Source organism: Manis javanica, chromosome 15, assembly GCF_040802235.1.
Source record: "Manis javanica isolate MJ-LG chromosome 15, MJ_LKY, whole genome shotgun sequence".
Classification (NCBI taxonomy): domain Eukaryota; kingdom Metazoa; phylum Chordata; class Mammalia; order Pholidota; family Manidae; genus Manis; species Manis javanica.
The window spans coordinates 59,584,066-59,601,451 of record NC_133170.1 but is presented as its reverse complement, the minus strand read 5'-3'; the positions used below and the strand labels follow the sequence as shown (position 1 = coordinate 59,601,451).

The 17,386-nt window shown below is 47.8% G+C and overlaps 1 protein-coding gene across 8 annotated transcripts in view; it reads right to left on the bottom strand.

Moving 5' to 3' along the window:
* Positions 1–137: 137 nt before the first annotated feature.
* The window catches only part of CTDSPL (CTD small phosphatase like), a 107,773-nt gene continuing 90,524 nt past the window's right edge, over positions 138–17,386 (bottom strand). Inside the window, exons 4-10 of one of the 8 annotated variants that reach the window (XR_005060214.2) lie at positions 16,022–16,123; positions 13,481–13,537; positions 10,148–10,240; positions 6,382–6,567; positions 6,163–6,239; positions 2,984–3,101; positions 138–2,435 (exon numbers count right to left, since the gene is read on the bottom strand). Coding sequence is in view for 7 of the 8 variants with exons in the window: in XM_017665202.3 (XP_017520691.1) it covers positions 2,344–2,435; positions 2,984–3,101; positions 6,382–6,567; positions 10,148–10,240; positions 13,481–13,537; positions 16,022–16,123 (648 nt within the window). In the remaining variant the exon portion in view is untranslated. The other 7 variants (XM_017665230.3, XM_017665202.3, XM_017665240.3 and 4 more) reach the window with 7 other exon arrangements.

Sequence of the window (17,386 nt, the reverse complement as noted above, 5' to 3'; positions counted from 1 at the left end):
ACAGATTTCCTTTTTATACTAAAAGTTCGGATGCTGCGACCATGACAAGTCAGTGTCCTCTGGGCATCCTCATGTCTCCAGGACATCTCATCAGAACGGCACCATGTCAGAGGAGCTTCCCCACCAACAGTCAGCCGAGACAGACACTGTTCCTTTATTCGTGAACAAATGCACTGTTTACAAACAGCTAACGGGCCCAACGACAGACCAGCAGGGAGGATTCCAGAGCAGTAACAATGTCAGACAAGCATGGCACCTCCACTCAAGGCCTGGCCAGTGAGGTCTTAACATCATAGAGGCCAGAGTCCATGACCCAAGGTATCCTGTCCCAGATCTTACTGTAGAAAATATTTGCCCAGGAGACTATATTTTAACCTGGTACAGAAAGGACCATGGAAACTCAAGAGTCAGATTTCCCTTTTGGCTAAAGAGTTGGGGGATGTTTTGATAACATGGGAAGTATATGGCACAGAGAAATAGCTAATAGGTGTCATTCGGTTTTAAAGCCCACAATTTAATAAAAGGTAATAATTAAAAACAATACCCGTATTTACCTTAAAAAACATAAACCCCAAACATTCATCTCATTTCTTGGCCTGTTAGAATTCTATTGCTTCATTTACATGTAGATGATTAAAAATATATATAGAGATATAGATACTCTGATTATGTACATAAAGCAGAATTGAGGGTTAAAATAAAAATGGAATTTTGGAGTGTGGTCAAATAAGGTGCACAGAATCCTGAACCCCCAGAGGGTTTGTGGCCCTCCCGAGACATTCGGTGTCTGTGGCGGCAGGAGCCAGGCTCCATCCCCAGTGGCTCCACACTGGGTGGGTGCAATGGCACTCACCGTTCCCGGAACTACTAGGCGAAGTGTCTGGCTCAAGATTGCCAAGTGTCTTCACTCCATCTGTCAGAAGTGGGGCACTATGCCTAGGCTCGATTCCCCTGAAGTATTCTAGAATTTCTGTCCTCTCTACCCCTATCCAAACATGGCCTTGGATGCCGAGAAAGAAGGGGGCATGGGTGAGGGTCTAAGGCTCTCATTAGGACTGATTTCCATGTGGATTTTAACACAACACAGACACTTGACTGCGACATTCAAGACATTTAAGGCAGTGGGTTCATTTAATGACTAGTTTTCCCAATTGAGGTCTATGGCATGTGCTGGTCTGCCACGGGACTGTCATCTGTGGTAATAATGCCTAGCAAGCGGCTGTTTGATTTTAATTGGCATGTGGATTACTAGGTTCAGAACACTCAGATGGGGAGATCTGGTTATCCCTGAATGCTTATTTCTCTTCTGAATGCATGGCAGTCCACAGGCCAAAGTGCTATTGGCAGGGTATGATTGGCAGCTGGCTTCATTATATCATCAATGAAAACAAAAAAAGGATTTTACTTTGACCCCCAGTTTCTGGTCTCTTAAGTGCCAGTTGCTGCCACCAGAACTCTGGCAGAGGCCCATCCCATGGAGGACTAAGGCAATGGTGCCAACACAAAAAGGTTCTCTTCAATTGTTTTTAAGAGCAATACTTTAGAGACTTTCTTGTTGTCAAACAAGGAACATGGCATTGCTTAAAACAACTCACTGGGAAAGGCTGCAAAGGGAGCTGGCTCAGGGTGACCTCCAACCCTTGGCTCAGAAATAGGCTGTGCTTCAAAATAGAAGCCCTAGAGATGGACGTGGGCTGCGTCAGCATGGTGGCTGGTTGAAGCCACAGGTTCTAAGGAGAGAATAGTCAGCTGATCACAGGATTTGATGTCGACTTCAGTTTAAAATGAATGTGACACCCCTGAGGTGCACTGGCCCTCTTGTCCTTGTGCCCTTCTCAACTCCCACAGCCAATGCCAGGGAAGGAGGCCGTTGGTACAGTCTGCAGTTGGGTGGCACACCTATGTTTCTGACCCTGTCCAAGTTTGCAGCTTAGCAGTGAGCAGATTCTGAGCATAGGCACAGTGGCAAAGAACAGTGTGACAGCTGCTGGTCAGTCCCGTTTGGTGGCAGCGCAGTAGCAGCAAAGAAAATTCCCAAACAGTTCCATGTACATCCAGCTTTTGGAAAGGAAATATTTAAAAATCAATAAACAGATTTTTAAAAAATATCCAAGGGTTTTAGAGTTTCTTGTAACTGCTCTGCCCAAAACATGGCCAACAAAACAACTTATGGAAGCATGGCAGTAGTGTGAACGCAGAAGTGACATGACGTCACTTTCAAGGGGAAAAAGGTGACCTCAGGACAAATCTGTGACCATCAGAAATAATAATGATTATAATACAAAAGAATCTTTGTTTCCTCAAGTGTCAAGCCACACAGTTGCAGATACATTCCACACTGGGTCAGAAATGAATGAAGACACCGACATGGTCATAAAAGCTCCCATCAGGAGCCTGACCCTGCAGCATGCCACAGGTCGTCTGAGCAGTCACACCTGTTGGGAGAAAGGCTCCTATGACTTCCTAGCCACCCCTACCCTACCCGGTTCTAGAAAATTGTCATATTTATCTCTTAGAGAATCTAAGACAATAAAAGACTAAAAGATGTCTGGAAACATGTTGTGTAGAAAAATTAACTCTCAGCTTAAAATAACATTCAAAAAGGCACTTCATCCTGTAGGAAGAGATTCTGAGTTGGGTCAGCTGCTCCGAGCTGGGAGAGAAGGGGACAGGTTGTCTGCTTGGAGGGAAGGACAGTTGAAAGGAAGTTCAATAGATATCAAGCTTTTTTTTTTTCCTATTTGGTATGTTTTAAGAAAAGCAAATTCAGTAAAATGCATGTCCCTTTATGAAATCGTTAAAAGAGTTCACTTTAAAATAGTTGTTTCTGTTCTTAAAAAATAAAACAGGTAGGTATGGCCACATTCACCCCATGGTGTGGAGCAAGGAGCAGCCTCCCATGGAGCTCCCAGGGAGCTGAAGCCAGGCAGGTCCCCGAGGCCGGAGGTCCTGGAGAGCACAGGTGGGAGGCCGCGCTACCTACTGCAGAGTCCGTGCAGCATGCTGTACACGTCGTCCTCCCGGCTCAGGCCCTCGAAGAAGGGGATGAGGTCCAGCAGCTCTGTGTCCGTCATGTCATCGAACCAGGACTGCACAGGCACCTGGAAGACAGAGCCCGCAGGGGCAGCAGAACTGCGTCCAGTGCTGGGGGCCGCTCCTAGCCTGACTAGGACCCTGACTTATGATATTTTCTTTGAGGAGGATGGGTATCCGAAATCATCATCATCATCATCTTGTTTATTCCCCTGTCCCAGCTAAGATCAATCAAAAGCTACCTGGTTTGGGAGATGGCGCAGGAAGGTCAGGGTTAAGTGCATCCAGTTTGTGTGCATTTGCCTGTTTTACTTTCCTGCTGCTGAAAAGGTGGCCAGAGCACAGAATATAAGAAGATTAGCCTTGCTACTTGCCAGTTTTAAAAAGTTCTTTCCGTTGCATCAAACCAGCTCCTGGCACCTCAGAGCACTTGGAACCGGAAGTTACCTGCCAGCCACCAACAGCAGGCAGTGCAGGGCACAGGAGGGCTTCCATGTGGGGACTCTGTGCCAGGCTGCATGGCATGGGGAAGTGGAGATTTCCTCCCTTGCTCTCCCCTGCTTAGCAGTGAACAGTTAAAAGATTATACAATGTCAGGATGTTCTGAAGCCATGGCCAAAGGGTGGACTTTTCCTTAGCTTTAGAAAGTGTGGTAGTATGGGGTAGCCAGGGGTACAAAGAAGAGATTCAAAAAGAAATTTGGGGAAATAAAAAAAGTTTAAAAGTAATATTTTTGACTCTTTTACAAATCTAAAGACTGCTTAGAAACCTAACAATTTCTTATGTAATAAAAAAATAAAAAAGGTAAAGATTAACAAAAAACTGACTTCTTCTGGGGGGAGGGGCATGAATGGGAGAGAGGACAGGGATGGTCATGGACTTCTCTAAATTCTTATTCACTGACCACATCAATGTTGGAACCAAGTAAATGTATTACATAATTGAAATAAAACTAAACCCACTAAGAAAAAAGCAATAAAAAAATGAACCTAACTATATATAAAGTTGGTGAGATAACCAGAGACTTATTTCAAGTGATTTTAAAACACTGTGTTCTGTTTGTACATCTTCTAAAACACCCTAAATACATTCAACTGTCTTGTTATTAGTAATAATATTAGTACTGCTATTTTGGAACTATTAAACTTAATGCTATAGAAAAATATCAGTATGTATTGCTGTTAATATTTTTAGGAATCAAGAGTTTCAGCCTAAAAGAAGTAGATACAAATACAAAAAAACAAAGAAATTAGATAAAAACTCTGCTATAACACTGAACTGGAAAAACCAATATGCACTTATGATTTAGTTTTCATTCTAAAAATATGTATATTTTAGCTCCATCCAATAGAATGGGCTAGAAGTGAAGGACATCTCAGTAACAATGACAGCCTACCCAAACTGTGGTTTGTAAATACCATTTCCACTAATGGGGACCAGGTTCCACAGAAAAATGGCTCATTCCAGGGCTGCAGCAAGAAACGGACAAGAGGAGCCTGGAACATCTTGTTTACCAGAGAGCAGGAAGCTACCAGAGACTCTGGTTATTTGAAGGGGTGTCTACTGGCCAAAGGCGGACATTTGAGCATACAAAATAATAATAAGTGGATTAAGTTGTAACAATAAAAAACCCCGCGAATTCATGATACCTAAAAAAAATCATTGGTTACTTTTGGAGCTTGCTAGAGCACCAGCTCATTACTCTGAAAATTGTGGAATTAAAGAAAAAGAACAAGACTATCCTATTCAAATACTCAAACTGAATTTCAGGATAATCAAGTAGTTGATGAGGGTGAGTTTAATTTTTGAAAAAATGGAATTCCAGCCAATAAATGCATAAAGAATGATAGAATTTAGAAACTACTATTTTGCAATTCCTAACGAAATAGGGGATGTCGGCAATGGTCATGAAGAAAGCTCACATTTTAAGTGTAAAGTTGATGGGGAATTTTAAATTGGATGGATGGGCTAACAACACTTGAATCTAAAGATAAATTTAAAATCTTTGAACGTGGGACAACCTGACATTATATGCATGCTGATGTGCTACCACCATTAAGTTATACAACATCTCCTGTGATGTATCCTTTAAAAAAAAAGGCAACTGAAACTGAATCTAATCCAGTCATGGAGATCTGCTTGTTTACAGGAAATACAGCCACTAGAGCACAATCTATTCATCACCAGCAGGCAGCGGCAAAAGACAAGCACAGAATGTAGCAAATTTCTACAGGACAAATAACCAGAATTTCTTCAACAAATAAACAGCATGGAAGAGAAAGGGAGGAAGAGGGAGGAGTGTTAAGATTATAAAAGAATTAAGAGACACATTAACCAAAGCAATGTGTGGACATCATGCGGATTCTGATTCAAACAATTCAAATATAAGAAAACATTTCAAGATGATAGGGAAAATATGAACACAGTCTGGATATTAGGTAACATTAAGAAATTATTAGTTTTGTCAGACATGATAATGGAACTGTGATTCTATTAAAAAGTATTTGATTAAGTCATTAAAATGAACATATTTAAATGTAGTAAATTTTGAATGTTTATGCAAGTAATGATCACACAGCAACTGACTCAATCTAGTTTGAAGGCATTTTTTGGTTTTAAGTGGAGCAAAAGAGTTCTGGACTCAAGGAAAGGCCCCCCTGTAGGTTTTTGTTGGGTCTGAGAAGTCTGGGCCTGCAGGCTCTTCTCCAGACCTGCCTGAGCTGAGGGCAGGGTCACCATGGGCCTGGCCGACCTCTTCTGACCTGGGGTAGGAGGGCTTCTCTCTTGTTCTGGGAGCTGTGCTGCACCCAGTGAGTAGGGTCCATGTTCGCCAGGCTCCAGGGAGTTTATGTAGGAGATGTGCCCACTGTGCCGCTCTTTAGACTTCTGATGGTGCATAAGGCCTGGCAGCCTTGTCTGAAGATCTTATTGAAGTGCTGTATATTCATTTTTCTTTAGGAAGTAGGTCTGCCGCACAGGGCACCAGGCCTCTGAGCCTATAAGGGTCATGAAGGTCTGAAGCGGCCAACCCCAGGATGCTAATGATAGGCTCTGCTCAGCAGTGACACTGCAAAGGCTGGGCTGAAGCCACCTCCCCTTGTTCCTGAGTACCATTCCAGGGCTTCTCACCTGTAGCACAAAACTCCTTCAACCATCTCCCCAGAGCCTGCCGGAATCCCCGTTTGACAGGTGAGCGGACTGATACCCTGAGGGGTCAAATACCTCGGTCAGTGGCAGGCGCATGCAAAGTGAATCCTGCACGGAGGAGCGGGTAGGAGCTCCTGGGCACAAAGCATCACCTGCCTGGCAAGGCCAAGCTGGACGGCAGTGTCCCTGTGGGCTACTCACTGCATTCTCGGGGTGGAAGATGTACGAGGCGGGGGAGTTGTCCACGATGATCACCTTGCTCAGCTCCCGTCCAAGGCGACTCAGGTCTTTCACGTAGTTCCCACGATGGAAGACACACGACTCTCTGAAGAGCCGAGCCCGGAACACACCCCAGCGGTCCAGTAGGTCAGCCACAGGGTCTGCGTACTGCAAGGCAGGCGCTGTGGTGAAGGTGGGCCGGCAGCCCCTGAGGCAGGACCAAATCACACTCTTCTAATGCACCTTGGCCCTGGGGCGCATTGTCGGGCCCTGACCCTGTTCCTGACTGTCAGTGCCCTGGATTCCTCCAGTTCTTGTACCTCTCATGTCCAAGCCCCCTACAGTTTTTGTCAGGTCCGTCCCCAGAAATACCCTGAACTCACCTGCCCCTCTGCTGATACTGGCAGGCCCTGGGCCAGGTCTCCGGAACTTCTGGCCTGGGCGCCTCCTGAAGAGCCCCCGGCCCTTCCCAGGGGCCTCCTTTCCCTCACCTCACAGCTTTCCGGAGCTACCCCTGCATACATGGCCACTGGGCAGCTGCACAGGGATGAAGGCTCACAGTAGGCTTGGCCACTCTTTCCCTCATGGCCACAGCGTGACTTTGGCACGGCAGTTTCATGTCCACCGCTTGAGCCACACGGGCTGGACCATGGTCAGCACCTGTGCCCGGGCCGCCCTCCTGGCACATTCCCTCCCAGCTCTCTGCATGGCCTGTCCTGTCTCCCTGTTCTTTGGGCCTTGGTCCCTCTTACCCTATGGAGAGTCTGCCCACATCCCATCTGGACAGAGCTGGTGGCCCTCTGGGATTGCTGTATTTTCTCTTCACCTGCCAGGGCTCAGGCCCTGTCTGTCCTGTCACCCTTGCAGAACACCTGTCTCAGGATAGGGCTCAGTAGATACCATATTAATCAGTGAAGGAATGAGAGGGCTTGAATTTGGCTTGCTTGGCATGAGGCCACACTGCCCTCTAGAGGTGCTCTGGGCAACTGGGCCAGACTAGCCCCTGACCATCACCAGATGGTACCCCCACACCCACTTCCATTTATTTGGAGCCCAGGTTTATTGGGGGGAGCTTGAGCCCAGCTCATAGTTGGGGTTCATCCTGCTGGCTCTCTCTCATGGTCTGGGGAATTTTCCCCAAAGCAGGCTGGACTAGATAAAGACATAAAGGGCACATCCTTGAGAGAAAATCTTCATAAATGAAGATGTCTAAGAGACTGGGCCACCCTGAGTGGCTGGGGATGGAGGCAAAAGAGTGGCAGTTCCAATCGTGATGTGAGGTCAGGCTCGGCACCAAGACCAAAGTACGGGCACAGCCAGTTGTCACTAGGGTCCCAGTGACTCTGCCAGGGAGTCAGGAAGCCCCTGCGGCTGGTGGTGTTGGCAAGGCTGGCAGTGGAATGCACAGCTCCCCTGAGGACAGAGGAATGCCAGCTGGGCCGCAGGATACAGGGCTACACAAATGCAAGCAGCAGCTCCGACTCCACGGGAAGGGCCTCCAGAGGGAGGCAGAGCCCAGGAGCAGGCTGTGCTTCCTGCTGCCGAGCTGGTGAAGGCTCCCAGCACTGCAGTTTTCTGCTGTTGAGGGTACAACCACGTGGGTGGTTATAGGGGCTGCCTCTGGAGGGGAAAGATGGTCGTCTCTGCAAAATCATTAACACAGTCTGGGAGTCCCAGGCCTTGGAGCTGAATGTGGGGATATGAGGTTCACAGGGCAGGGGATTTCCTTCTGGTCTGTGTGGCACACTGTCCTTCCCCAGCCCCCGTTCCTAGTACAGGGCCCGACACACAGTCCTGGCACTAAGTAAGTATTTGTTGGGTGAATGAAGGTGTGATGCAAGGAAACTGAGACGTGGAAGCAGAAACTGAAGAGCCCTACAGTCAGCTTGGTCTTCTGAAAGCTGCTGTGCGGCAGCCGGGAGGGCCTCGGTCCTGACAGTGCTGCTGGGACTGCCCCGTCAGCACCACTGGTGCATGGGGGGAAGAGGCTGGAAGGCTGCCCCTGGGAGTGAACCTAGTTGAGCCAGGCTGCAGTGGCAGTGAGAGAAGGGCTGGAGAGACAGATGGAGGGGCAGGTGGATGCAGGCCAGGGAGAGAGACAGCATGGATGTTCCAGTGAGCGCTGGAGATAACGCCAAAGAAGAGCATTCAATTTTGCCAAAGGAAAAACAACTCTCCATTTTTGCACTGGCGCAATCTTCCTGTTTGTTATTTCTTTGGCTATGTTAGGCCGCTCAGCGTCCCAGAGCACTGTCAGAAGAGGCATCGACACTACAGTAAAGCAGTCTTGGTACCATTCATCTGAAGGAGTTCCCACTGGGGACTCTGCTTCCCTGAGGCCTCATTCTTTTCTTAGTATGCAGGAGTTAAGCCCGGGTTTGGAGTGCCTCTCTGCAGGCTCATGTTTTAAGGCCTACTGCTGAACCTGGTGTATGTTTGAAGGTAGGGTACTCGGTCACGTTGGCCATCACAGAGAGATGGCCCAAACCAGGAGTGTCCAGGCTGGCAAAGCAGTATATTTGGGAGCCAGGATTCAGACCTCAGCATGCAGAGAAGAGGGAGCTGTCCAGAGACAGGACATGGTGGGTAAGCTGCATGTGAGTCCTTAGAGAGGGTCTGGCTAACCTGGGCCCCACACAGCTCATCTTAGGGGCCACTCAGGGTCTCTCAAGGGTCTCTGGAGAACCAACAAATGGATGGTGCTGGCCCCAGGAGTCAGGGTTGAAGAGATGGTCATGGCCAGGTCCTTCCCTAGGATGCCAGGGCCCATTGGCCTGCCCTGGACACAGCACAGGACCTCCTCTGGGGAGCAGGGACCTATCTGTCTGCACTTCAGGCCAGATATGCCCCTCAGATTGGGCTCCAGGTTGAACGGGAAAGAGGGAGCCTGACCAGGTACTGAGGTCTGAGGTCTGCCCCGCCCTGTGGAAGGATGGATGTGACTGCATTGGCAGTCGTGTGAACCTGCTGGTCCCTTAGACAGTGTGAAAGGGCAAAGAAACCACTCTGGTCAGTCAGTGCAGACACTGGGTCAGTGGTTCACACCAAGCCACAGGATCAAAATGTGTGTGAGCTATTTTATCACCATTAGTCCTTTGATAGCAGAGAGGGAGCATCAGGGGCACTACTTTGTGGCAGGGCCCGTGCAGCACAGAACACAGAGCTCCCCAAACACATGCTGAGTGATCAGGCACTGTGCTAAGTCCTCTACATGCGTTATTTCATTTAATCTACCCCACCAGGAAGGCAGGGTTATCCTCAATTTACAGAAGAAACTAAGGGCAGAGGAGTGAAGTACTGTGCCTGAGGCCACAGGCTCCTTTGGGCAGGCAGAGCTCCCGCTGGGCCCAGGCATGTGGGTGAGCTTCGGACAGTCATGTCTCCCAAACGTGGTAAGCTAAGCCAAGGGCACGCAGGCCTGGGCCTCTAGCTTTTGGTTGCCAGTCAACAGCTGAGATGCAGACACCCTTTCTTGGTTACGCTGGACACGTGCAATTTCCTGGTCTGTGGACAGCCAGCTCTAGGTGGCTGCATGCGGCAACTTGATGCAGCATTTGTTCCAGGGTTCCCTGTCACCATGGGAACCCAGAAGCCTTTCAGGCTGGTGCCATATACATGGCCTACATCCATCCCATCAGGGTGACAGCCAGTCACCACAGAAATTGCTTCCTCTACCTTACCAAGGGGCTACCTGACAGATGGCATAGGGGTGGAGGGGCTGGGGCATCAGCCTGGGAGTGGCACTCACCTTGGCCAGGCTGGCAGTAAAGAGCACACACTCGAAGAGTTGTCCCATCCTCTGGAGGAACTCGTCCACGTGGGGCCGCTTCAGCACATACACCTGCGAGGCAGCAACAGCAAGTTGGTGAGTCATAGCAGCTGCTGGGGATGGCCTGCGGCCCAGTCTCCTGGTGTAGGAAGGGCTCCTAAACAGGTTCCTGCCTCCCCCCAGGTCTGTGTGTGGCAGGGGGATCCAGAATGTATGAGGGATGGTACTTCAGGCCAGCCACGCTCCTCAGATTGGGCTCCACGTCTGAGTTGCCCCTCGAAAGGGAAAAAGGGAGGCTGACCAGGTATTGAGGATCCCAAGTGTAAGGGTGGTGCCATATTTCTGCGAATGACTCCTTTGTTTCAAGGTGGTTCTTGGCATATTTTCTGGATCAGGCCCTATGTAGATGCAGGCCATGGTCTGGGGGTTGCCCTTTTGGACACTGCCTGGCAGGTCTGGGATGGCTTCAGCTGCTACCCTCTTGCCAGGCAGGCCTGTGGTGGAGCGCGGCCCCAGCAAAGCCGCAGGAAGTGCCTCTCGTGTTGGCGTGGGAAGCATCTAGTTGACACCAGAAAGGTTACTCTGCTTGGGCTTGGTACCGAAATAGCTACTTCAGGGATGGGAAGCCAGCCTCCTCCCAGGCTCCAGAAACCAGCCATCTGGAGGGGCCTCCAAGCAGAGGAGGGCAAAGAGGATCCTCTCCTGGAGTGGCTGGGCTCTGTGCTCCTGAGTGTGGAGCCTGAGCAAGTCTGAGGAAACGAGGGAGAAGGGAGAGAAGGCAAAGCCGGTGAGAGAAGGCAGAGGAGGTGGGAGCAGGAAGAACTAATTAAAACTCGAATGAATTCCATTTGAAATTAGCCACTTTCCTAAAATAAATCAAACTTGTTAAAATTCAGTTCAATTCATATTCACCAGCTCTGTGCTCAGCCTGAAGAAGTTACAAAAATGAATAAAAGACAGTCCTTGCCCTTGAAGAGCTCACAGTCTAGAGCAGTCACACACAAAAATATGTCAAGACAAACATGCATAATGACAACTGCAGCAGAGGGAAAAATTAAGGACCATTAAGTCCCCTTTCAAGAGGAGGGAATCACAGAAGGTAATATTTGGCCTGGACCTTAAAAGATGAATAGGAGTCCACCAGGTGGATAGGGATGAGAAGCAGGCTTCCGGACTTCTGGGCAGTGGAAGCAGTATGAACTGGAGTCCTGGGTGTTGAGAATGGCCACAGCCCTTCAGAGGCAGTGGTAACAGGGGAGTCGGGGGACAGGAGGAGTGGTTGAAGAGGAAGTGCAAAGGCAGGGCCAGGGTGAGTTTGCTTGGGGCTGGGAATGGCAGATGGAGCAAGCTGGACGTCTGGCAGGAGGAGTAACGGGGGATGGGGGACACTGTACCACACAGTGGGTGCTGCTGGCAGGGCAATTTTACAGAGCCAGGACCTGGGGGAAACTTGTGGCAGACTGAAAGACATGTGGCGAAGAGTGAGGTAAGGCACCCTGGGGTGGGTGCCAACAGGGCTCTGAGGAGCTGGGAGGCCGGGTGGGTGCTGAGGGCAGGGCCTACGGCTATAGTAGCTCCAGGTCCCCACTCTGCCCATGAGACTCTTTGGTGCTAGAGCATGGGGGCAGCTGTGGTTCTCAGTCTCCCTGGGAATACTGCTTGGAAAGTAAGCTTTGTTACATGTGAAGGGCAGGAGACTGACTTGGGAACTCTAGTGCTGATGCCTCTGGCAGAGAGGAGGGTCCTGGGCCCGGATGCCGGCGTCCAGGCCCGCGTCCGCGTGCAAGTAACCAAGAATAGGCCCATTGGGACCGGCACAGCCTATCCTGGATTACTTGAACGAGGCCACGGCCTTCGCCAGGGCCTTGGTTCTCCTGATGCCTGTGGCTTCGTTCCCTCAGGAGAGTTTCTGATCCCAGCCCAGGGTCCTGGGGTAGCTACACCAAGTGAATCACCGCTCAGTCAGGAGGAGGTTGGGGGACTCTTCAGAATGGGCTGCCATAACAGGTCATGCTGAGTCACAGGTAGAAAGAGTAATTTCTCCCCTAACTCTAGCCATGCTGGTGGACAGCCTCTCCTCTGTCTTACTACTTTGTGACGCGAGCCAAGATAATAAATGCAGAAGCCTTTTAACTGCTTCTCAGATGCTGACTTAATTCAGCTGATGCTTTTGCAAATATTAAATGCCCAAGTGCCTGCTGTTTTGGCTCCCTGATGGATTTTAAAAGCCTGAAGTGACACTAGTGACAAAGCTGCCTTTCCCAGAGATGGCTTCCTGATAGGACCTCCTGGCAGGAGAGGGGAAGGGAGTGTCAGGAACAGAGCTCTGGGCCAGGAGGCAAGGTCTGGTTTAATTCTTCCCACTGTGTGATCCTGAACCAACCCTCGCTCTGTTGAGCCTCAGTTTCCCCATCTGGGCAATGGGGGTGGTTGGACTAGCTGATTTCCAAGGCCTCACCAACTCTGATACCCTACACTCAAAGGTCAGAGAGATGACTGGCATTGTTAAGGAAAGACATCATGTTCTGGCTCAAACACCAAGAGAGGTTTTCCTTCCTGGAGTAGCAACACATCAGGCCAGAGACTCTCCCTTTAAGACCATGGTTGCCAAGGAAGATGTGGAAAACCTGACAAGGGCTCCCCCACTCTTCAACCTTCAAGGCTAGTTTTCCTATAATGTTTCCAATATGTTCATAAATGAAGCTATTCTGGAGGAGCTTCGTGTAAATAAGGAAAAAAATTCAGAACAAGATGCATGCCAAATGACTAGGGCATTCAAAGATGCCTGCTGACCCCAAAACTCACTCCCTTCCCACTTTCTCTTTTGGGTTGAGTTTTTGCTAATGATTCACTGAACACATGCAGAATGACAAGATCAGTCTGGAAAGGCTGGCACTGGAAACGGACAACTTTTCTCAAGAATCTACTGAGTGGGTGACTTGTGCCATTTGCCCATTGCCTGCTAGAATGGTAGCCTAAAGCAATCACATGAGGAAGTTAATGAAACCATCAGGCTAGGCCAGTGGGGAATGTGGAAACTTCCACAAGTCTGCATCCAATCAGAGACCTATTTGAGCTTGCAACCACATCTAATACTTACAAATGGGTTAGTTTCCCTATAAACTCAGTATAAAATACATTTATCTGAATGAAGAAAAGCAGAAAACCATTGCATCTATTTTAGAAATTCAGCTTCCTTTTGATTCAGCAATAAAATTATTACTGAATTGGGAATTTAGAAATAAAGTTCATAGGAAATATAATTACTAAAAAAAAGCTGATTGAAACTTGGATTTAGCTTTGACTTCTTACCTGATGTATTGTTCCATCAATTTCAACTGGAACAATAAAGTCGGCATTGCTAATAGGCTAGAGAGAAAAGAAACTATAATTAGTATGTCTTAACAAAATAAAATTGGAAATTTTAGCAAGAAAAAACCTTGCCTGGACCCATGTTTTTATTATTGGGAAAAACAGTTCAGGCGATGGATGCTCAAGTATGCCTTGGTTCCTTAAAATAAGCACAAGCAGGAGAGTGTTATTTTCTGTTCTGAATATTGTTACATTTTCAGCATCCTGGTCCAGCCTCTTTATCACCCACCTGGCCGCAACAGCAAAGGATGGGGCAGCGGGGCCAGGCAAAGGCTCTTCAGCAATTCTAGCCCTTGCCTAGAGTGCTGCCACGATGATGGGGAACCACTGCTCTCAGCAGGGGGAGGAGGTAGGAGCTCCATGGTAGAGGGCAGTGCTCCCTGGGGAAGGTAATCTGTATCGGGCCCCCAAGGGTGGGCTGTCCTGTGATGGGCTGCTTGGCTGGAGATGCTCAGCACATGGACACAAAGCAGGGTCAAGGGCATGTGGGATGAAGGCATAGGCCACAGGCCATGACCTTGGGCAGGCTTCTTCCCCTCTGACCTAGGTTTCTCCTCTCTTCCATAGCTACAGCAAGGGTCTGATGAGTGCCCATGGCTCCATCCAGTCCTGTTGGTGACTTCAGGCCTCACCTGGCACTGTCTCCTGCCCTGGTGGGTGGGGAGAGCTGGCCCAACCTAGAGTGTTCTGTTCTAAGTAACACGATACCCATCATACTCACAAACTTCTGCATATTTAATGCCTTAGCAATACAAATATGACACAACTCAAATATGATTTCTTAGCAGTCACTATGTTCTCAGTGATGGACTTACAGACAATTCTAAATAGAACTCCACATATTAGATAGAAAATTACTCAGATGAACAGGCCCACAAAAATCATCAGACTGCAAACCCTTGGGAAAAGGAGACAGACAGAGAGGGGAGGGAAGAGGTGAAGAGATGCTGCTCACATCAGTTGTGGCGTTATGCCCTCTGAGGGGCCCCTGGGAGCACCACAGCTGCCAAGGCGCTGCCTGTGGAGCAAGAACCTCAGTAACCTCGGGCAGGCTGGCCAGCGTTGCCCTCACTCCCAGAGCTGCTGGAGAGGAACCTGTCTATACTGCCATAGAAACTGACCCCCACTCCAAAGGGCTTTCCTCCAAAGTCCTGAGCAACTTGCCCATGGGGAAGAAAAGGCTTCCAGTGCTGTTGAGAGCTGAGCTGGGACATAAGGTCATTGCAGTCCTGGGACCAATCCTGGAAGGAACCTTGAGGTGCTTGGAAATGAGGTGGAACCCACATGCCCTGGCAGCCAGATAGGTCATTTCTCACTGCTAGAGGTAAGTGTGGTCCTCATCCGCTCTCCCAAAGGACTCAAAGACAGCCGCCTTGTCCTGCCCAGGAAGGAGGTTTCTGGGAATGGCCTTTAGGCAAATTAGATGGTTCTTCTGTTTCCCATACAACCTTCAAGGAAAGACTGTGGTTCATGTGAGACACATACCCCACCATCCATGGTGCTTTTAATGTTTCTCAGCAAAGAAGGAGCAATCTGTGGTTGGGGAGGGGGGTGAAGAGGAATGTGGTCTAACCAGCTGGTACAGCACAGCAGTTCCACCCCAGAAATGCCCCAAAGAAAACCAGGACCTAAACACCTGCTGCTTCTCCCCAGCACACCAGTCCCCTATTTCCAAACCTTTCCATCATTTGCCTTTTTTAAACAATTTATTCCATTTCAAAAAAAGGGGAAAATGGTTAATTAACTTACTTCTTAATAGTGTAGACACAGCTGTTCCCACAGCTGTGGCCCTTTGGTGATTTGTAATTGTTGCTGTTACTCTGGCAGGGAGATGGAAAGGGAAGAAGTGAAACTGGCTGAGGCCCCCCCTCGACATCACTGCAGCCCCACGGCTTCCGAGGGAGTCATGCAGGTGCCTACTCATTAGCTATGAAGTTTACAAAAAGCCCCAGCAACCTCTTGTCATGAAAATGGGCAAAACAAATGGCTGGATCTGTTCAAAGGCCATTACTCTGGAAGTCTTCAGAGTTGGACATCTTTCAAAAACTGGTCTGGGAAAACTTCCAGGAGAGTAGGTTGCTTGTCAGTTTTTAATAGTGCGTCCCCTGCCCCTCCCAACAGAACCCACAGCATTCCAGCTACCTTGCCAAACACAAGTGGTGTCCTGAGGCACTGGGGCACTGACTGCCTTGTGCCAGCTGAACAGCTTTTCTGCGGGGCTAGTGTTGGAGAACACATCTCCTATGTAAGAATGAGGTCTTGAATATTGGCAGTGCAGTGTTTTTCCCAAACTAATTATGTTAATATTCAACTACTGGAGTTAATGTTCACCTGAGATAATAAGCAGCTGTTAGGGGGATCTCTTCACGAACATGAAATCATCATCAACAACCGCAGGCTTTGGTTCTTTTTATTTTCCCTTTTCCAATATAACTGTGACCAAATCACAAAGACCACTGGTTGTTCCTTATGTGGATTTACCTTAAAGGAACTGTGCACCAGTGTTTCATCTAAATCAATGACCACACATTTCTTCCCATAGTCAAGCACCGTCACCTCTGGAAGGAGGTATTTAGCTGGTGGCTAAAGGGAGAAAAAAAAATCAGTATTACCTTTATGTAAAAGACAAACCAATTCTCTTATTGTTGTATTATACCACATCAACGAGTCATAAATGAAAGCAAACATTTAAACACCTGGTCAAACACATGATAGAATTTTATTAAAAACACAAGAATAAGTATTTTGCAACTGAAGTTGTACCAAATGCTGTGCCGTTGTCTAAATGGCTGTTACGAGGGCCTAGCCTTTGGAACCAGTCAAACCTGGATTTGAATTTCAGATTCAAATCCTGGATTTGAACTTACTTGGCTGTAAATTGGGATGATAACAGCTACCATGGAGGATGTAGATTTATCATCTGTGACTGTGGTAAAATGCCCAGCAATCTGCCTAGATATATATGGTAGCTATTGTTGTTAAAGTGGACTACATAAAAATGAACATTTACTTGTAATAGCTGTTTTAGCTATGCAGGCCCATTTCCTGGAGTCATATTTTGTCTTAAGTTCACTGTGGTACATATGTATATTTTAGAGTTATAATGGAACCACAATTTTTTTTTAGTGACTGACTGAAATTTTTAAAAACTTGAAGAGAAACTATAGACCCACCTGCAAAATGTGATCCAAAGTGACCTCCTATAAAAGGAATCAGAAATGAAACTGGCCCAGGCACACTGCCCGGCCTTATGCCTGTCCCATTGTGGTCTGATACTGAATGAATGTGGCATTTTTACCATTTGGAGACTCTGTTTCTGTAAGTTATCCTTTAATCCACACAGTATGTGTCAACCAGAAAATCTATGTCCATGTCTTTGTAGTAGCTGACTCTAAACTTGTAAAGAGGCCAACAAGAGTTAATAAAATGCTAGATATCTTCAGCCAACCTCATTCTTGATTTAGAGTATTTATTTCTTTGGGCCTTGCCTCACTCTAGAAATGATCTGAAGTGTTTTAGTTTTCTCAGTGGCATACTCAGTATCCAATGTTATCTAGCTCATTTTCTATCCTGGAAAAAGGTCAAACTCTGCTCAGTATTTAATGTAAAAGAAAACATAAGAAAACATCTGTTCCTAGCCACTGAGAATGGACAATTTAGCTTATCAAAGAAAAAAATGAAACCAAGACGTATTTAAAAAAAAAATTTTTTTTTAAAGCTTCAACTGGACATTATTTGAGGGTCTAGAGCTAATTTTGGACTTCAGCTGCTTGGATAGTGAATGTAACACAGGCAGTCACAGGTTAGGTAAATTTACATGCAACAACCATCTTGGCAGGAGCGACT